Source organism: Macrobrachium nipponense, chromosome 10 (assembly GCF_015104395.2).
Source record: "Macrobrachium nipponense isolate FS-2020 chromosome 10, ASM1510439v2, whole genome shotgun sequence".
In the NCBI taxonomy this organism is placed as follows: Eukaryota; Metazoa; Arthropoda; class Malacostraca; order Decapoda; family Palaemonidae; genus Macrobrachium; species Macrobrachium nipponense.
Genome location: NC_087204.1, coordinates 88,153,712 through 88,175,990, shown reverse-complemented (window position 1 = coordinate 88,175,990; position 22,279 = coordinate 88,153,712). Strand labels below are relative to the sequence as shown.

The following is a 22,279-nucleotide window of genomic DNA, read 5'->3' as shown; positions in this document are numbered from 1 at the left end:
CCTTAATGCTTGAATTTTAATTGAGAATGCAGGTTAATTTCAAGTTTATACTGTTGTATATTAAAATTTGGTCCATCTTAACTTTTTTCTCTATTAATCAAACTTTGAATCTATAAGAGAAATAAAGATGGAACTTGGAACATTTGTAGCTTTACTGCTAGTATCACAGAGTTTAGCTTTAATCTGAAAATTGGAGGGACCCTAGTTTAGCTGAGAAAATTGTAGTCCTTATTCCCCTGTGATTGCATTGGCATTCAAATAAAGGTGATAAAATAATGATTGCTTGCTATTGTTAACTTACCAGGGATTTTTTGCATATATTCAGTGACTTTAAATCATTGTAAAATATTTGTTGTCATGCAGTGGAATCTCGGTTTTTGTACAATTTGGTTTTTGTAGACTTTTTCTGATGTAATTTTATCTCAGGTTTTGTACATATCCTTGGATTTCGTACACTTGGAAACGCTCCTTTCTTGACTAGGCCCTGTACCTTCCAACTGGTATACATATAAGCTATCATGGGGCCAAAGAAACTTCCAAGTCCTGCCCTTCTGTAAAAAAGGCGAGAAACATTATAGAATTTAAGAAAGAACTTGTAGCAAAGTGTTGGAGGATGTTGCTGCTATTAGTGAATTTAAGGCCAGCAGAGAATAGTTGGAGAATAGTTTGAAAAATTCAGAATGTGAATGGTCATACGTACATAATGTGCCTGCTTCAGTGATTAAGTACGTGTTTGGAAAGTGGAGTGATTTAAAAAATTTTGTGGAGAATTATCATCCCAACAAAGCTGTTGTAATCCGTGTCTCCAACATGTTTAATGACAATGCCGTATTTAACTTTTGGCAAATTTTAATGAAACGCCAGAAGGTAAGTCCTTGATACCTGAAGTCCTTCTAGAGGGAGATTCACCTTCCAAACAATAACCTCTAATCATCCTTCTCCCCAATACCTGAAGTCCTTCTAGAGGGAGATTCCCTTCCAAACAATAACCTCTAATCTTCCTTCTCCCCTACTCTCCGTTTTCCTTACGCTAACAAATGTCTTCCATAAAGGTAAGAGTGATGTTAAATGTTCATTTATTTATTTCTCATTGTTTTCTGTCTGTAAAACTGTGTTTATTTCCTATAAAATGTATTTGTTCCTACACGATATACAAACCGTCGGTCCTTTATATTCGGAATTACTTTCAGTGTAGGCTGGAATACAGCTGTTAAATTCTTGAACAATTAATTAATTGACTTTAAAAATTAATATATAAACCCACTTTTTGTGATGGCCTTGCTATAGTAGATTCACATCAACCGTGCTATCACGATTGCTTGGATAGCGAGACGAGCCTTTACCAATACAGATGAGTACGCTCTTCAGTCTGGTTTGTTGTTATGCAGAGCTTGGCACTGCATGCAACACCTAGGTGAATGGTCAAGTACTGTTCTCATGTCTTGGACCTTAGGGTCCGAACATGTGGGACAGCAGACACAGAATCCCTCTTTTATTCTTCTTCTTGGAGCTTTGTCTTCGAAGGAGAACAGTTAATTGGGGAAAGGTGATAGTTCTTTGCTGATGATTACCACTTATAATGTAGTGGTGATATCCTCAGCTCACTCGACTCGGCTTATCCAGCCAGCTCTGCCAAGCTGAGTGCTTGGCTCTACCAAATGAACTCTCTTTTCTCGATCAGTGGTCCCCTGCCATGACATAGTACCCTCCCTTCCCATGTTGCAGCGAGTTTTAACGAGTCATCGTCTTCGTTATCTGACACCTCACCTCCCTCTTTGAAGACTTCCACGGCCTAAGAAAGGTAATTTCTCTGCCCCCCTAAGAAGTCTCGCCTAGAGACTTCTAAGGGTCTGCATCCTTTCCCTGAGGAGGGAGCAATTAGCTGTCTCTTCGGCTCACCTGCTCCTTCTGGAGCGGGAACTGGGACGTTATCCCCAAAATATAGTGTGTTTTTCTCGAATGAAGAAGAATTAGGTTGGAGCACGATTTACAGGAACCTACGAAGATACTAGTATGTTCTCGTAACATGCGTCTGTTATCAGTTGCACCATCCAAGTAATAGGCGCATATCTGTAAGCTAATTCCCTTGGTATGTGACCGAGACAAATAGTAGTTTTTCTTAATTAACTTGAAAATCAGGACAGCCTATCGGGCCTCCCAAGAGATTCTGGTTTTGATTTTGAGATGACTAGTGGTATCGTTTGCCAACAACACCACAACATTTGTATTATCACTGAACAAGAGGGTTTCCTTCCCTCCCATGCTCGAGTGTATATTTTTGCGCTTGATAGTTCCAAGCGAGATGCATTCCAACATGGTAACTCAGTATGTTTTTCCTCTATTGAGGATTAAGTGCCAATTCAAATCTCTCTGTCTGGCCATCACAGACTTTGGTGTCTGGTTGGCTCGGAATTCTCGCATAAGGCCCATGTCTCATGCTCCACATTTGCCGTTGCAAGAATATTCAGGCATATATGTCTCATTAGACCCATTATCATCTTTCTGTTTACCCCACGGTATAACAGAAGATGGCAGTCTTCTGTTCCATCATACCTGCCCCATCGGCCACTGCGATGACCAGAATGATTTTCTTCAGACAATTGGAGTTTTGTCTTCTAATATACCAGAGAAGATAGAAAAGTTCCTCCCTGATCCAACCCACAAGAAGCAATTCTTCAGGCAGTACAATCCCTGTGTTTTCATTACTGAAAGACTCTCTGCCTTCATTGCAAGCACCAACTTTCTCACCAAGCAGCAATAAAATAGCGGAATAACTATTTAACTTTTTCAGTCCTCGGTAAAACACCAGAGATTAGAGCTGTTATTACTGGTTGGTATCATCAATGGGACTTATTCTATGATCAGAATTGTGAGAGTTCACTTCTCTCTGATTCAACCATGAAGATGTAGGTCCACATTCACCTTAGTCATTCACTAAGTAGTATTGTTTCTCCCTAGTTGAGATTCAACTACAGTACTGATGAGAAACTTTTCTGTCTTGCCATCACAGGGACCTCGGTCTCTAGAAGGCATTTGACTTGTATAATGTGCACATACCTCATGAGAGTCATCATCTCATCTCTCAACATAGTTGTGAAACCATCTCGGATGCGTAAACATTCTGTATCTGTTGACAAGTCTGAATCCTTCATGATCTCCTGTACTTTGGACTTTGTATCGGTTGATCCAGATCAGTCATTACTTTGTCCTATTGGTGTGTTGCTGTACCTACAAAGGATCAACACCCTTCATTGAGTGTTGATACCTTTATCCACTGCTGACTTCCAATGCAGAAGTGTCTAATAACTTGTCTTCCTCCTAGTCCTACGAGATCATGAGGAACTCCACTGCAGTTGGATATGTCCACTGTATGCTCTCTCAGAAAGTGAGCAGTGCCATTGGCTTGGTACTTTTTATCACTCCGAAGAATATATCGGACCGCATTTATATCTTTCTTCTTTTGGGTCTGCCCACAGGTCCTTGGAACCTCTTGTCCTTGGACTAGTGGTGGATGCTCACAAGTTGTGTTTGCTTACCGGGCTCCTACAAGAGGACAAGTTGCATCTCACCTATGGTGTGCAGTTCTAGAGGTAAGAAGGATGCAAGAGTGACTAGCCTCTCCACCTTCCCCTCTTCGTCCTTCTACTCATCTTACTCCTGGTTGAGGATAGGACCCAAACTTACACTTGTTGGTTAGGCGTTTGTGGTAAGCTTGCACATTGAGTTTCCTTTCTATTTTTATATCAGAATCATAGAAGCAGTCCTGCTCCTTCCTCAAGCAAGGGGAGGAAGGAGACTGGCAATAATGCAAAGCCTTCCCAGAACTTTGCATTAATGCCTCCAACTGAATATTCTTCCCAGCCCTTTTCGGGTGAATTACGATTCCTCACTCATTTCGAAAAGCCCCAGAAGTGACTTTTGATCATGCAGCTCCTATACTCCAATCAAGTTGTCAGAGGCAGGGTACTTCTCCTCACTTTACATCCAGGAGGAATAGCCCAGGTGTGTTGCACTCCAGTCAGCTCTAGAGGCTCACTCACACATTCCTCCCACCAATCACTGGGTCTTCCTAATGTAAAGGATAGAGGGTTTGTCTATCATGTAGGAACAAATCACAATTTTTAAAAGTAAATTGTATTTTTCCTAACTAGACAAACCTGAGGTCCTTTACATTAATCCCCCCCCTCATGCCACCCCTCAATCTGAAACCTGGGCCAAAAGGCAGTGGAGTGTTTACATCCAGGCAGGTGGGCCTACCTGCCTACCAGACGGTAGTTACTGCATAACCACCTTGTTCAAGAATTTAACGGCCATATTCCAGCCTATGCTGAAAGTAATTCCTAATGTAAAGGACCTTAGGTTTGTATAGTTAGGAAAAATACAATTTACTTTAAAAAATTGGGATTTTTGTTAATATTTTTAGGTGTCTGGAACGCATTACTAATTGTATTTACATTATTCTTTATGGGAATTATTGTTTCAGATTTCGTATGTTTCCGACTGTGGGAAGTTCTGGAACGGATTGTGTACAAAAACCGAGGTTCCTCTTTACATTGATACATTTTTATTTTGACAAGTTTTGTATGAACTTTATTTATTTCTTACAGGTATTGTGCTGAATTTGTTAAATGGCAGTAGCAGTTGGATGGATGGCGTTGTCATACTTGATATTCCTTTGATGGTTACAATGTTGATGGCCACAATTCTTTGGGCAATTTCAATAACATTCTATAATGACATATTTTATATATTTATAACAGAGGTAAGTATTTTTTTATTGGTATTTCAGAGCTATTATTTTGTAATTTTTACAGAGGGTAAGTATTTTTTTTATTGGTATTTCAGAGCTATTGTTTTGTAATTTTTATTTATTTCTGGCTGCCCAAACAGAAAATTATTGATATACCAGGTTAATTCAAACATCAGTTAGTAAGATGATGCTGTATTTTGTCCTAATGCAGTATCCACATTTGGATCATATTACTACAAAAGACAAAAGAACAGTGGGGCTATTATATCTCAGATATGATGGAGCTCAGCTTTTAAGATAAGCTAAATTCCAGACCTTTGTCAATGGTGGTCATTTAATAAATTCCAGACCTTTGTCAATGGTGGTCATTTAATAACAGCTCACAGCAGTTAATTGCATGACATACCGAAGAGACAGAATAAGGGCATTGGAAGGAAATCGATAATAAAAAGGAAATACAGTGCCACCATTGTAGACTAATAAAAAAAATGAGAGCCCTCAGAAAAAAGAGCATATCTTTGCCAAACTACACAATGTGCCTTGCACTAAACTGCCAGTAGTGTGCAAGATCTTTTCCATGTCAGAAAATTTAAACATATTTTATTGCAATTTCCATTAGAAGTTGCTATCATCTATAGAAGGCACCCTGGTGAGTGTTCATCAAATTGCTGATGTATAAACCAATTACCAAAGCATTATCACCTCCTGACTTGATTGATGGAGATATTTTATTTAACTGCCAGTAATAGCAGTAACAAATCAAAAACAATTTTAGGTAGCATTTTCTGAAGTGTTAACCTCCTTGATTATGAAATCATTCATGTCTAACAAAAGTTAAGGGATCATCCAGTAAATATTTTCACTAACTTGGCTTTGTTGTTGAAAGTAAAAATAGACAAGATAAAAAAGATGGGTAAGAAGGTAGAAGTAGAGACCAGAAAGTGTGTAGATGCTGCATGAAGAGTGTAGGGATTAACTTAGTACTCCTAATATAACAGTAGCAATACTTAGGGTTCTTTGCAGCGTGCCTTCGGCCCCTAGCTGCAACCCCTTGTATTACTTTTACTATACCTCCTTTCATATTCTCTGTTTTCCATCTTACTTTCCACCCTCACCTAATAGCGTAACTGCGAAGTTTTCCTCATGTTACACTTTTCAAACCTTTTACTGTCCATTTCCATTTCATCGCTGAATGACCTCGTAGGTCCCAGTGCTTGGCCGTTGGGGTAAAATCTATATGCAAATGCTTTATATTCGTAAGAGGTATTCAGGATTGGAGATGAGCAATGGGTCAAGATACTAAAAATGTTAAGGAACAAATACGTAGTGAAGAGAAGCAGGAAGAGCACCATGTTTTGATAGAATGACAAGTCTAGGAGAGATAGACCTCTATTATTGTGGTGACGGGGACAGCGAAGCAAATATTGAGATGCGGTAAGAGAGAATAGCATCAACGTGGATGAAGTCAAAAGGAGTTTTTTAGACTACTGCTAGTAAACATAGCATCAATGTGGATGAAGTCAAAAGGAGATTTTTAGACTACTGCTAGTAAACATAAGCATTCCATTAGTGAGCATCAGATATTAGTGATAAGTGTATTAAGCCTTTTTAGTATACTTCTTTATGCTTCAGAGATATTGACAGTTACAAGGGAAATGTAAGATTTTTATCAGGTTTGAATATAAAAGGCTGAAATTCTTGACTGAAGTGGAATGGGAAGATGATATTACAAATGAGAGAGTCATTGAGAGATGTGATGACCAGAAACTTAAACATAAGATAGGAAAAGGGGGAAGGCACTGGTTGTCAGACAGAAGAAAGTGGAGGTAATGATTTTCACACTAACGGAAAGTCTGATGAAGAGTTAATATTATTTGCTGTATCACTTCTAGTCCCTTATTGTGAATGTTTGATTGATATTTTGGTAGCTTCACTATTTTTAGCCAAAATATTTAAGGAGGTCACTGACTGAAGAATATCAATTCCATTTATTTGCACTGCAGAAACCATTATCTAAACTAAGAGAAAAGAGGATGCTTTTGTTTTATTAAACTCTTAGTTGTTACTTGACAGTTTGCAGTTTTTATATTTTTTATGCCTGAATTTTACTTTTCAGTTAGAAATTTCAAGTACAAATATGGTAATAGTATTTGCATGGAATTTTCAAACTCTCAGGAAGAAGTTGACAACTGACAAATAAAAAATAAATGTATAAGTGACTTTTATAAGTACATAATGTTTAAAATATTTTTTTTTTAGCCCATTGAAATACCTTTGACGTCAGTGGAAGAAAGCAATCCAGAAACTGACACCGATTCATGGAGGTTGTCTCATGCACTAAGCTCGGGTGGTCTGCTGCAACTTCTGGCTTTCATGGATTTAAAAAGTCTTGCAGCACTTGAACCACGCAATTTTGTAAGGCGTTCTCAGATTTATGCCATCAGCCAGCCAGGTATGTTTACTATTTAGCAATAGATATCAATTTTTCTTTTGATTTGAATTAATAGTATTTTTTTTTATGAGGGTCTTATAATCATCAGTATTAGGAGTATAATGTATTCAGGTTTGTATTATAACCAGAATTCAACATCACAGCACAATAATTGTTTGCCAAAATACTCTGCAGGTATACATAGCTCTATTCTGCTGCTGCTATAAGTTATTGTATGAATATTTAAATTACTTCCTTTGGGTCTATAGTGTTGTTAAATCTTGCAGTAACATGTGTACATGAATAGGTCATGTAATGACAAAGTGAGTCTTCATGCAAATAACATCATAATGACAAAACAATCAGTAACCAAAGAAATGTAGAATCATTATCAGACACTTTTAAAGAAAAGGCTGGATTGGAAATAAGTTTATGATGTATAATAAGACCACAGGTTCTCAAGCCAGAAAGACTCATTCTTAAATAGTATGGAAAGTTGAATAAGGTAAAGAAATTAGACACCTAAGTAAGAAGTGGCTATAAAGTGAATGGAAAGTTGAAGTTAGACAGCAATGCAGGTGGAGCTAAAGGAATGTTATAGAGAACCTTCAGTACTATCTGCAGCTTGATTTGCAGTCAGTATTTCCCCTTGGGGGAAAGTTAAACTTAAGGTTTAACACCAATAATATGGTTTTAGTTTGAAACCACCTAGCCACATGCCGGAAATCTAGTAAGGCTTGCCTGAAGTACTTTTATATTTTTGAGTGGTTAAAAGTGGGGTCAAGGTAATGTTTCAAGAAGTTGTGGACATGATAAGCTTTTAAGGTGTTGAAGGGAATGGATAAGAAGTAAAAGGTAGAGAGCTATGCAGGTAGAGCTGAGAGCTGATGTAAAGAACTTTTAAAACCTTCTAAAAGTGGAACCCCATCATGAGTATCAGGCTCAAATAGAATGAGTACCTCATTGTGGACATTTCATACTTTGATTTAAGCATGTTATTAAAGTATTGAAGTTGAAAGTGTACAGTAATACTAACAGGGTGATTGGTTAAAGAAATTTTAATCAAAAAAGATAAATAAAACCTGATCATTATGTGGACTTCAAAAACCAGTAGCTAGTTGAGATATATGTACAGTCGTCAAATAACTGGTTCAGTACTGCACTCCTTTGTCCCCGTCTGAATGTTTATTTTTATGTTGTCCTCTACCATTCATGTGTTCCCTTCTGTTACTTTACACCTAGCTGCCTAACTTCGTTATACCATTTGAACCCTGTTCTCAAACTAATTTATGGTGATAAGATGCAATTATCACTCCATTAAGAGAGAAGAATGTGGCTCATTTATCTGGTAAACTTACATATTATAGTTAGAAATTGAATTTTCACATGTTCCTTACTTGAAAGAAGAGACTATAGAGATAGCATTGATTCTTTATGTCATTATTGTGCTGTAATATCAGTAGATCTGTATACATTTCACTGTTCCACATTGTGAATGTTCATTTATATTCTGATTTCAGGTGGCCATCCCCGTAACTGGCTGGGTATTATGAACCCATCTTTAAACCTTATTCGTAAGTTCACTGACAGACTTAAGAGACATAATTGTCCAGAGGAAATACCCAAAGTACCTGAGAAACCAGTGGACCCAGCTGTTACTGCAACTGACATCAATAAAAATGCTGTTGTCAAGCCACCAACTGTTTCTTTAAAGGAAAGACTTTTGAAGGTATATCATGCTTGAAAATAATTAAGGATAAATGTTAGTCTTGAATATCAGTCCTTAGTAGTTGCAGAAGGAAGCATATCAGTGAATATAGTTTTAGAATGTTATTGTAAGGATTTTGGTAGTGAAATTTATACGGATTACTGAACTATTTTACAAGATAGTATTTCAAGTCTACTCTTAATATTTAAAGACTAGTATCAGTATTTTTGGTAATGAGCATAAGACTCTTCCTTGTCAAAAAATTTTCTACCAGTCAGAAGATATTAATGCAAGTATAATATTTGATTTCAGATCCTGGACAGTCTTAAGAGATACCCAGTGTTTGCCTATTTCCTTGCTGAATTGCCAGATGCAACAAATCGAAGCATATTTGCTGAGGCTCTTCCCATAATTTGGGCAGTTCAAGGTAAAATTACTTCAGCCATCTGTGGCTTGTATGATAAGTAAATTATGGATTAAACTAATGTTATGCCTCAGCAAGAGAGGGCATGTGTGAATCAATATTTTTTTAAATTAGTTAAAAGTTGTTTGTAAAAGTAACAGTATATTAATGTTACCAATAACCATCATTTAGATACTTTACACTGACCTAATTACTGTTTATCATGACTAAAAAATATTTTGTACTTATTACAGCATTTGGTGATCTTGTTGCTTCTTCATTCACGGAAGATAAGTATGGGGTGGCTCAAAGGAATGTACCTGATATTTTAGCTGCATTTTTACAGCTCCAGAAGGTATGTTATTTCTTTTGATTTCATATTTTATCATATTTAGTTTCAGGAAAAGAATGTCTCAAGGCTTATGTAATAAACGGTCTCTTGGCAGAAGTATTTCAAAGAATATATACCAGATAGTTTTCTAGTAAATGTAGAAGTGCTTGTGATCAGACTATTGTCATTTTTCCTCTTATAACCTTTGGTCCACATTCCTCTAGGGTTGGCTGTTGAATTTTCTTGATATTTTAGGCCTTTCTTCTCTTATCATGCATCTTCATTTTTTTGGTGGCCATAAAAATTTCTGAAGATATTGTGGTAGGGCTTGTATACCCTTGAAAATATTGAAAGCAGTAAAAAGAATGTCAGTGACAGCATTAGGATTGCAGCTTTCCTCCTTTTTTTTTCCTCAGTGGCTGAAGTAAAATTCATCAAAATTTTAAAGTTGACTGAAGTGTGAATAATTGTTATACAATATTATAGAATGAAATTATTTCACTTTGTAGGTTGTGGATGGTTTAAGTAGAGGAACCATATCCAAGAGAGCTGGCACTAGTGACTCCTTGCCAGCTGAATTCAAGTTGAGGAGAGCTCTCCGTTCAGCCCTACGATCTGCATTGTATACAATCACCACTACTTTTGGACCATCCATTTTGTAAGTTTCAAGGCTTGTACTGTTTAGCTCATTTAAAAGTAATGTACCAGGAAAAACAAAAAAACTTGAGTTGTTCATATACAAAACAAACCTTCGGTCTTAACATTAGGATTTACTAGCGCCAAGCTGGAAACCAGTAGAATTAAAATTAAACTTGTGAGATCCAGGGATTATTGGCATCTATACCAGGTCACGGGGCATGTATTACCCAGAATGCCCTTGGCGTCCTGTGACCCACCAGTTATTTTTCTACCGCCTTTAAGATAGGATGTGTTTACTCTCTATCTGAATTGAAGCTGGTTTCAGTTTGCTTGTTTTTCACCATTCCACTTTCATTTTTCTTGTTAATTCTCTTTCTCTGAGTGTGCTCAGTGTTGGGTGTGATCTGTAAGAGTGTATAAGTGGTGAGATGGAGTTTTTTGCTTCACCATCGGGATCTTCTTCCGTTTCAAAGAGGAGACAAAGGAAATGCTCTGGAGTCAGTGGCTTTCCGTGTTCAAGATTCCTAACTTCGGTGTCGACAAACCCTCATCCAGCATGTAGTAGGTGCAGAGAAAATGTATGTACAATTACTAATCCTTGTTCTGTTAGTCGTGGTTGGTCGGTGGAACAGTGGAGGAAGTTTTATGAGAAAGGCCAGTACAAACGAAAGGAGACGACGCCATCTTTGGATGACCAAGCGTTGCCGGATTCTTTTGTATCGGCAATACACCAGACTGCTCCATACGTTTTGCCACCTGCTTTTGATTTGTCCCATACCCCTTCGGTTTCTCCTAGCGATTCGTTATCAGAAACTCCAGGAGGGGTTTTGGGTAATTTTATGCATAATATTTACGCTCTGTTGTTCCCAGCAGGGAGGGGGGGAGTATCGCCATCTTTGTTCCAGGTGCCGGCTCCAGCGCCTCAGTGGCGTGGTTGGTATGGTGTTTGCGTCCCACCTCGGTGGTCGTGGGTTCGATTCTCGGCCATTCCATTGAGGTGTTTGCGTCCCACCTCGGTGGTTGCGGGTTCGATTCTCGGCCATTCCATTAAGGAGTGAGAGAGTGTATTTCTGGTGATAGAAATTCACTCTCGACGTGGTTCGGAAGTCACGTAAAGCCGTTGGTCCCGTTGCTGAATAACCACTGGTTCCATGTAACGTAAAAGCACCATGCAAGCAAGCAAGCAGCCGCACAGTCTCTCCCTACTAGATTGGTGATGTCACAACCTGCGTCACACACCAACATGGCAGACGCGATAACATCACAGCCTACTGCTTCTCGGTCTACTTCGCTGCCTCCGGAACCAAATACGCTTTCTGACTCGGTAGTACACACTGTAATTAAGAAATTACAGGATCTATAGCAGAAAATTGCTAAGAAAGACAAAAAGAAAAGGCGTGATTCGTCTTCCTCTTCATCTTCTTCCTCTAGCTCGGTGTCATCGCTAAGTTCGATGACGTCACGGCGTGTTCCAGTCAAGCGTTGGAGGATACGGGATTTCGTGATTGATCCTTGGGCTAAGAGGAGAAGAGTGAATTCTTCTTCATCTTCGGGCCAGGACTGTCACATCCCAGTCAGCAAGAAAGTCGAGAAGTCCATGGCTGGTAAGCTCAAAGCTAGCGGACGAAGCCGTTTACAAGAGTCCGAACGAGGAAGAGCGTCGACGGTCGCTGGGCTAGCCGCCGACGCGGAGTTGCCAGTAGAGACTACAAAGTGTCTAAGAGAGACTACAATGCCGTTGGTAAAATCAACATTGGGGGCGAAAAGTGCAGCAAAGAATAGAACACAGATAACAGTTTCTCCTGTAAGACCATTTAGAATACGGAGAAAGGATGAAAAGGCTCCTATTAAAAGAACGAAGAATAGAGTTGGCAACCTCATCTGATACGTTGGTGGAAGGCGTTGTCCGCCTAGATGAAGGATCAAGGCCGAATTCTCCAACAGTCGTTGGAGACGATATCAATCGTCATAGAGAGGAAGTTAGCTCGGTTTCGAGAGAGCCTTCATCTTGGAGGTGTAGGCGAGATTCTCGCTCTAGATCCGTGAGCAGAGGAGTGAGGGGATCTCATTCTCCTGCTGACTATTCGGGATTGAGCCATCGGCGGCCATCAGAGATCAAAGAGGCCACGGCCGTAGGGGCAGAAGGCCACGAAGTACCCGGACTTTTGTCAGAGGATAGGAGTGAGATAGCATCTCCTGTGGCTGAGCACAGTACGCTAGAGCCGGAGGAAGGAGAAAACCAAGAGTTTCTGGCTTTGTATGCGGAGGTGATTGATTTGATTCGTCAATTCAATAACCTCTCGGGGAGAACGGAAACACCTGCCAGTATGCTTCCTCCGGGGATTGATATGGTGTTTGGGGTGAAAAAGGATACCAAGTGTTTTTAGTTTATCCCTCCTCCAATGATGAAACATAGGAAATATTTTATGACACCGACGGTTCCTTTGCTGTCTAAACAAATTAACCCAAATGTGGTAATGTTAAGGCCTGGATTAACCTTAGATTAAGTTAAAATGGGATACCCTTCGATGACTTGCCAAGAGACTGCTACGTTAGAAGCAACAGCTTCTTCTGTCTTTCAGACTGCTTCTTGGTTGGATCTTTGGCAACAGCAGTGGCAAAGATTGCATCCTCAGAAGTGACAAGAAAAGTAGTGGATGAATCAATGTTCATTAGGTTACTGCAATCAGGTTCCAAAGCAATTGCGTACTTGACAAATTTAATTGCCAATGTTTGGGTAAATATCCTGTTAATGAGGAGAGATGCAGCTTTGGCTAGGCTAAGCCGCTCTGTTGATTTGGGTTCCCTTCTAGCAATGAGGAATGGGGATAACTTAGAGTTGCAATTGCTGTTGCCAGAGGCCATACTGGAAGAGGCTATAGATAGAAGAAGGATGGACACTAATGATAGATTGGTACAACAGGCAGTTAGAAAAACATCTAACAGTCAAGCTACCCCGAAAGAAGCCAGTGAGACATAACATCCCTAATAGAGCAACAAGACCCTCAAGACGATAGGATGGGCGCCTTTCATCACTCAGCCACACCAGTGGGGGGTTGCGTGGCAAATCACTGGAAGGTGTGGCAGGAACTGGGAGCAGAGCAGTGGGTGGTGGATGTTCTCAGGGTCGGGTATTAGGTTCCGTACGAAGTAACCCCACCCCTGACAGAACAGCCATTACCTCACCTCGCTTATGTTCAGGAACCTCAGAAGGCTTTTATTCTGCAAGAAGAAATGAAGAAGATGATGGAAAAAGGGGCTGTGGAACAAGTATCCATTCCGTCAAAGGGGTTTTACAGCAGGATTTTCCTTGTACCCAAAATGGAAACTCCAAAGACGGTTCTACAAGCAGTCAGGATCAAAGACTTTATGCTGACAATCGATTTGAAGGACGCATACTTTCAGATCCCAGTCCATCAGTCTTCCAGGAAATTTCTCAGCTTCAGTCTTGCAGAGAAATGGGAATGGTTATAGACACAATAAAAGCCAAAGTATTCCAGACAGACCAGAGAGTAGAGAAATGCAAACAAGTGGTGAATGCCTTTCTGGAAAAACAAACACAGCCAGCAAAACAGTGGCAGGTAGTACTGGGAATCCTAACTTCCTTGGAGAAGCTAGTACCACAAGGGAGGCAACACCTTCGATCTCTACAATGGAGGATGAAGGAGTTTTGGTCACCAATAGTAGATCACCCGTACAAGCAAATTCCCTTGTCGGCAGAAGACGACAACATTCTGACAGTGGGTGTTCCCCTTCAGCAACCCTCCCCGGATCTCTTGCTGTTCTCAGATGTGTCACTAGAAGGTTGGGGAGCCCATATGGAGGAGCTGATGGTTTCAGCAAAATGGAGTGGCGAGGACAGAGAACTCCATTTAAACGTGTTGGAGTTAAAGCAGCGTTTCTAGCACTACAGGAATTCAGGGAGAGGGTGAAGGGGCAATCAGTGGTATTGATGTCAGACAACACCGCAGTAGTAGCTTTCATAAACAAACAGGAGGCTTAGTTTCTCGGCAGTTACATGTGATGACAGTTCAACTTCATCAGTGGGCTGTAGAGAATCTAGTAGACATCAGGGCCAGATATATTCCGGGAAAAAGAAACATAGTGGCCGACAAGTTGAGCCGCAGGATCAGATCTTGGGAATGGAGTGGTCCTTGCACCAACAGGTAGTGGACAGGATGCTCATCTTGTGGGAAAGGCTGATCATAGACCTATTCGCAACCTGGTACAACAAAAAGTTGGAAGTGTATTGTTCGGTAGTCCCAGACGTAGAGGCAGTAGCAGAAGATGCGCTACAACACCCATGGGACAATCTGGACATTTTCGCATTTCCTCCATTTTGTCTAATCCGTCAGGTTCTGAACAGGATAATGCGGTCTCAGAACCTCAGAATGACTCTGGTAGCTCTTTTATGGCCAAAGGCAGAATGGTTTCCAGACCTCTTGGAACTCCTAATAGACGTGCCGAGAGAGTTACCCCCATGGAACAACCTACTATATCAGCCGCATATGGAGAGGCACCACCGGTCGGTGAAGTCCCTATCACTTCACGGGTGGAGACTGTCAAGTATATCCTGCGAGCAAGAGGGTTTTTGTAAAAAGCAGAAAATCAGATGGCAGGAAATATCAGAAAGTCATCTGCAGCAGTATACCAAGGAAAATGGTCAGCATACTGTGATTGGTGTCGTTGAGGGAACTTGTCTCCACTCGGTACCACTATTCAGCAATTAGCAGACTTTCTGATATATCTCAGGACAGAAAGGCATATGTCTGTATCTGCGGTGAAGGGGTACAGGGCTGCTCTAGCCTCGGTCTTACGCATGGAAGGTGTGGACATATCGTCTTCATGGGAGTTGGCCATGTTGATGAAGAGCTTTGAGCAGTCATGTTCGCCAAAGGAACTAAAAGCCCCAGATTGGGATTTGACCATGGTACTGAGTAGTCTGACTAAATCCCCCTACGAACCATTAAGGCAGTCCACAGATAGGAGCCTGACCCAGAATACAGTCTTCTTATTGGCCCTAGCTTCAACCAAAAGGGTGGGGGAACTACATGGCCTGTCATATATCATAAAGCACTCAAGAGGTTGAAAATCAATGGTGTTTGAGTTTGTTCCAGAATTCGTGGCCAAAACTCAAAACCCATCAATAGTGGACGGCAGATTTGACTCCTTTTCCATACCTTCTCTGGCAGAATTCGTAGACAATGACAAAGAAGAGATGCTTCTGTGTCCTGTCAGGGTAATAAGAGAGTACTTAAGAAGGACAAGGCACCTCAGGCCAGGGTGCCGGAGGTTGTTCGTAAGTACAGGACGGAACAAAAAGGAAGTGTCCAGGAATACAATATCGTTTTGGCTAAGAGAAACGATCAGGAATGCCTACAAGACAGAAGACAGGGGGTCAAATAGCCAAGAGAGGGCTAGAGCTCATGACATCAGAAGCTTGAGTGCTTCTTTGGCATTCAAGAAGAATATGTCTGTGGAGAGAATTCTGAAAGCTGGTGTTTGGAAATGCCAAACAACTTTCACTTCCTTTTATTTAAAAGACATTGCCCATAGATCCTTGGACACTTTTTCCTTGGGTCCAGTGGTGGCAGCCGAGCAAGTGATATAGCTCATCCTGTACCCCTGGCGGGTCAGTTTGTGTGTAGTCTAAGATGAAGGTATGAAAGTAGAATGAATGGGATGACTGGTCTTTTTTCTTTACTACTTTCTTTCTACCCCTTTACCTACGGGCAGTATGAAGGAGAGTACCATCATAAGCTGGAACAGACTAGATGGAGGTGAGGTGGTCAGCCATACTGTAGTTATTTAGAGTATAGTATACTTTTCAGTAGCAACACACTCCTCTCGGTAATAGGGAAGAGAGGGGTGATGGTGGATCCAGATACAAGGGACAAGAGTGGTTTATGAGAATGGAAGATTTCTTTTCCCATAGTTTATAAACCATGGAATGGTATCAGCACCCAGTAAGGGAAACCAATAGATTCTCTTATATCTTTGGTTGAAGGGTTTATAGTCCATTCTCTTGGAATACTCCTAATATTCGGAAATGTATAAAGGTGGCAAACTCCCAGTCAGTTATACAGACTTACCTCCCTCCAATAAGTAAGTCTACCCTAATGTTAAGACTGAAGGTTTGTTTCGTATATGAACAAATGACAAATTTGTAACTAATTAGTATTTTTCATAACTAACAAACCTGAGGTCTTACCAGTTAAAAGCCCACCTCGAACCACCCCTCTAGCAGTCTAAACTGGGTTAAAAGTGTAACTGGTGGGTCACGGGACGCCCAGTGCATTCTGGGTAATACATGCCCCGTGACCTGGTATAGATGCCAATAGTCCCTGGATCTCACAAGATTAATTTTAATTCTACCGGTTTCCAGCTTGGCGCTAGTAAATCCTAATGTTAAGACCTCAGGTTTGTTAGTTATGATAAATACAAATTAGTTACAAATTTGTCATATTATGTTGGTGTTGGTATATAGTGAAGAAGATGAAAAATTAAAAGATTTATATAGTCAAAGGAAAATTAAAAATTAATTGGTATGACTAGGAGCTATCCATAACTCTGTATGTGGAAATATCAATAAAGAGGATATAGTCCATAGACAATAGGAAAGAGTCTTTCCACAAACAATAGGAAGAGTGTTTTAATGGTGTTAATGCAATGCTTTAAGACAATGCAATATGTTTAGAGTACAACTTGTATGGTTACTGGAACTTGCTATGAAAGTGTGAAAGAACTTATAGGGTACAGTTAAAGAAAACTTCTAATTCAGTGTCAGTTTGGTGCATGCTAAAAGTAAATGACATGGGGAACTAACATAAAATATCTACAAAAGAAGTAATATTTCAATTTTTATTGTTATGTATAGTAATTTAATGAAATCACAGGGTCACATTTTTAAAATCTAATTATTTTTTCTCTAAAAATCACACAAACTAGAGCACAGTAAAGTTAAAGGCAAAAAGTCATGTTTGACATACCAAGGCAGGTATTAAAATATGCTTAGGAACCTAGGCAGAGGATACTAAAAGGGCATTGAGAAGGTCTACAATGAAATGAGTTTGGCAGGTACTGCAGCATATGATCTAATGTTAACTTTTCATTACATAAATACAAATCTTTGGTCTTTACATAGGATTTTGCTTGCAAATTCAAGCTGGAATGGCCATCAACTTTTAAACAAGATTGTTAGCTACTGTTGGGGGGGGGGGGGGGGGGGGGGGGGGGGGGGGGGTGGGGGGGGGGGGGGGGGGGGGGGGGGGGGGGGGGGGGGGCCTGGGGGGGGGGGGGTGGGGGGGGTTCTGGGGGGGGGGGGGGGCTGCTGCAGCAGCTTGTTGGTCTGCACTCTACTTTACTTTTGACTGCCGTCATGTGAGGATATTTCTGCACTTTTCTCCCTGGCTGCTGCTGCTGCTGCTGCTTTTTTTTTTTTTTTTTCTTTTTTTTTTTTTTTTTTTTTTTTTTTTTTTTTTTTTTTTCTGGGGGGGGGGGGGGGGGTTGCTATTTGTGATATAATTACATATAAACCCCTCTATCACTTTAGTCGTTTGAAGAGGAAGCCACTGGGTTAGGCACTGTACAGGGAAGGCCAGACTGTGTATTGTTTCCCTCTTATTTTTTGAGGTTGATCCTCATTTATTATCACTTGTTATTTTATGTCACACTGTGACTTGAGTGTAATAAATAATGTTACCTGACTTCTTTTAGCAGGTGTTATAGAGGCTGAGGGCTGTAGAGAGTTATGTGCTTCTCTGAGTCTCTCGGGAGAACAGTGTCTTTTGAACTTAATGACCACTCTTAAGCTCGAAGGGCATGCCAGTATCTGCTCCAACTGTGCCCAGGACAACTAACTGACCACCTTGTTTGCTAACTATCAACTGCTCCTACTCCCTTGGTAACTCCTTATGCAGTATTGGGATTGAGTTCCCAGGTACTGCTGTATACATCATCTCAGTGATTTTCTCCACTACTCTGTTGCCGAAAGCATGCTTGGCAAATTCAAGAAGAGGAGAAGGAAGTCATCATTGCTGTCTTCGTTTTTTGGTTTCGTTGTTTAGTGCCCTCCTGGAAAATTGGGCCAGCTCAGACCTCATCATTTCAGCCATGGCTTACCCTTATGACAAATGTGATGACTCATGCTGTTTCCTTTGCTTCTGCTGCTTATGCTGCTTATACTTTTGGATGCCTTGACTGTACCCTTGGTTGAAGCAGGAGAGGATGGAGAGACCCGTGTTCAGGGTAAGCATAGGAAACATTGCTGTGCGTCCTCACACTCATCAGATTCTCAGTAGCATTGAAAGATGTGTTCACACTGGTGTTTTTTTGGGCCCATTCCTCTAGGATCCATGTGTTACAATAATATTTTGATGATGGTAGACTCTGAGATTCACTTGAATCACTTGCACTAGGATCGGAATAGCCATCTTTCATTTTGTTGTGATCTAGGGATTGTGATCTCTAACCCAAATAGTCAACAAAATATTTGGTCAAGTTGACAGTAGTTATAGCAGAGACAATGTCTTGAAGACACTCAAGGTCATCAGACTCAAAAAGGTCTCATATCTGCTTTGGCAAGTACTCTTTGGTCAACTGTCGTCTTTGGAGAAATTTATACCTCTTACATTATTATCCACGTGCTTGTTTCAGTAATGCCGAAAACAGTGATCGCCTCCTTTGTATCCTCAAGCACTACTCATTCCATTGATTGGAGAAGTAATGGAAGATGTTAGTGGCTAGATGAGAGGAATATCCTTGTGGTAATTGTGTGCCTGTTTATGGATGCATCAGTGTTGAGTAGAATGCACACCTGAGTAGCACGTTCATCCAAGATCTGGCCACTTGGGAAGATTATTGCTTGCTCATCAGTGCTCTGAGATGGGTACAGCTCCTGACACTGCAAGCATTTAAGGACCAGTTGATTGGACACTTAGCAAAGCAAAGAAGCTTACTAGGTAACTACAGTGTCATAGGTCTTCAAATAAGGTTACTGTATCCTTCCCCATCATGTGTTGGTAGGGCAGGTGCACAAATGGGTTTGTACTTCGTATCGTGTTGTTGGAATGAGTTGGCCAGCCAGCTCAGTCACTAAGGGTAGGTTGTGGAGAAGGACTGTTCTCCAGTCACAACTAGCTATGAAACTATTTGAGGTTTGGGGAACCCTGATGATCAACCTGCTTGCTGTTTAGCTAAACAGGAAGCCCCCAGTATTCTGCTCATCAGTGCCAGACCCTTTGCTGAATTGGAAGACAACTTCCGAAACCCCTAGGACAATCTCAACACAAGCTTTTCTGTTGTTCTGTGTGGTGGCTCTTGACTGGCTATAGGCCAAATGGTAACCAGTTTTGCTGCCCCTTCTTGTCAAAGTGCTGAGAGAATTACCCTTATGGCCTGCTTTGCTTGGGGTATTATAAATAAGATTTTAATTTTATATGTTTAGGAAAAACTGCAAATTATCTTAAAAATTTATCATTGTAAAGTTGAGTCATTTGTAAGGGAAGAGGTCTTCAAGGGTCAAAGGAAGTTAAGTAATAAATGGACATTATAGGCAAAGGTAATATATAGATTGCAGTATTTTTGTTGATCTGAATTGGGCATTGTAGCTGTTTATACTGTATGTACTCTTTTGTTGATACGTATATATTGTTTAGAAGTTTTTAATAGTAGTACATCACCATTTCTGTAATACTGCATGTACTCTTTTGTTAATATATATTGTTTAGAAGCTTTTAAAAAAAGTACATCACCATGAATTTTTTCTTTTCAGGGAATTGAAACTGTCAGCTGAATATCAAAGTAAACTGCAGTTATACTTAGACTTCAAGGAAGGTTGAGTGTAATATAGTAAATCTATAAATCTCTATTTTCTCTTAAAATCTTCAGGATTTTATAGGTACAGTGCAAAAGTAAAATCTGCAAGATTTTGTAGGTACAGTGCAAAAGTGGTGCAGACTAACAGTTTTTAAGGGTACCTATTTTTTAAGTTTTCCTCTGACATTAATTTTAACATTTTTGTTCGTGAGTGATGGCATTTATTCCCATGGTAAATGCAGCACGAGAGGTTATGTTCATATCTGGTATTTACTTGTTGACATTAACTAAACCATATCATTTCTCTCATGATTTAGAAAATTGTAGTGCTAATGCTGACTTATTGGTTTTTTATACCAAATTTGTACTAGAATTACAATTCAGTAATGTACTTAATCATGTAGAAAATATTATATTTATCTTTATTTTTATTTGACCACCCACAGTAGTTTATTTGTTTCATCTCAATTTTCATTTTTCACATAAATGATGACAGCAAATCATTTGGAACATATGGTAGGAAAGAGAATGAGCTTTTTGGGATTTAGATCTTTGAATTTAATACTTCTTTTTTATTCTTTAAAGCCTATTATAAAATCAAGAAAGGATGTTCAGCTAATAAGGATAAAGAATAAGTTTTTACTGTGATGTAGGGGACGAATGTATAGAATGTGAAAGGTTTTCATAAATTTATGGTTAGATGGAGAAGTAATTCAAAGATTTCTTTTGCTGTATCTGCTTTCTGTATCCATGCCGCTGTAAGTGGCCAAATGCTTTGCATTTTGATATTGTTTTAGGAAAGAGCATTTTCTTGCCTCAAGAATTTTATAGCTGTTCACTTCAAGTTGTTCAGTTAAGAGTTATAGTGAAAAGTAACAAGTTTGTTTTGTATAGCTTCTTTTATCTATCCATAATGCTTGTTTTCAGATGTGTATTGTGTATACTTTCAGAATTCCATTGTGTTTTGCATTAAGAATTTTAAGCTTTTCGTGTAAGGAAGTGGTATGATGTTCAGTCAATTGATTGAATTTACTGTGTTGAGAGGTTCATTGCTATTACTGTCGTTTTCAAAAGCTATGTTGAATTGTCATGATGCACATTTTAATTTGGTTGTGCCATTACTCAAGTCATGAAGTGTCATGTTAAGATATGTGATAGTATATATATAGTCATTTCCTTGTTTTGATTACGTGCTGTTATTTTGTACTGATAATGTGCTAAATTTGGGAAGATCAAGACTCCGAATGGAATCTTTTCATGTTTAATTGGGAAAGTCAAATTTATTTGATCTTAAATGTTAAATTTGTGGATTTGAAATTTAAAATTGTTTTTGGTTATGAATGTACTAACAGTATTTACCTGTGAAGATGGGAATATTCAGTGGTTAAGTCATTTATTTCTTTTGCTTGTTTAATGATATAAAATAAAAAGTTAATTCTTAATACTCAAGGTTTAGGACACCTTTATAATAATTTTGAGTTCAGCATCAGTTTATTTTTGTTGAGCTTGAGTTCCTATTTCATAGTTACATATTAGGTAAACATGTTTAGTACCAAAGTATAATTTTATCCATGTTGATACAAGAAAAAACCTTAATAGGATCTGTAGATAGATTTTTTCAAGTTATAGTAGAAGTTTACTGTAGAAGTTAGTCACATTTTCATTATGAAAATTAGGAAGATTGTTAAGTTTATTTCTTTAATGTTCCTATCTTTGAATACCCTGGTTTTGGAAATTTTCATTTCTAAAGTAGATTTTTTTGTAAAGGAAATATCACTGCAAGGTAAGAGGGACCTTCAGTATTTTGCATGTTTTAAATAAAACATTCATGTAATCCTACAATAACGATGTTGCATAAGAACTTTTATACTTTTGTAAGCGTTTGTGTGTGAGCTTAACAAACAATATCTCAAGGTTTTTGTAGTCACTGGTTTTACCAGACTGAGTTATATGTACTTGTAATTAATTGCAATTTTTTAATAAAAGACACTGTAAATATCTGTTTCCTTGGCCTTATCTTATACCCATGTGTCATTTTCATAATGGCTATTAGATTTCTTGCTACTGATTCCTTGGCTGGCTGCCAACCCATCCCTCACCACAATTCCGTTTCCAGACTACCTGCCAATTTTCAGGTTTTTTTTTTTTTTTTTTTTTTTTTTTTTTTTTTTTTTTATTTTTTTTTTTTTTTTTATCAGTGA

At 39.2% G+C, this 22,279-nt stretch overlaps 1 protein-coding gene across 1 annotated transcript in view; it reads left to right on the top strand.

Moving 5' to 3' along the window:
• Positions 1-22,074, top strand: part of LOC135223745 (nucleoporin NDC1-like) — a gene marked incomplete at its 5' end in the record, with an annotated part of 92,777 nt that extends 70,703 nt beyond the window's left edge. Inside the window, 7 exon segments of the mRNA XM_064262499.1 lie at positions 4,608-4,762; positions 7,010-7,202; positions 8,702-8,910; positions 9,202-9,316; positions 9,547-9,647; positions 10,133-10,281; positions 20,035-22,074. Coding sequence (XP_064118569.1) covers positions 4,608-4,762; positions 7,010-7,202; positions 8,702-8,910; positions 9,202-9,316; positions 9,547-9,647; positions 10,133-10,281; positions 20,035-20,101 — 989 coding nt within the window.
• Between the last annotated feature and the right edge of the window lie 205 nt (positions 22,075-22,279).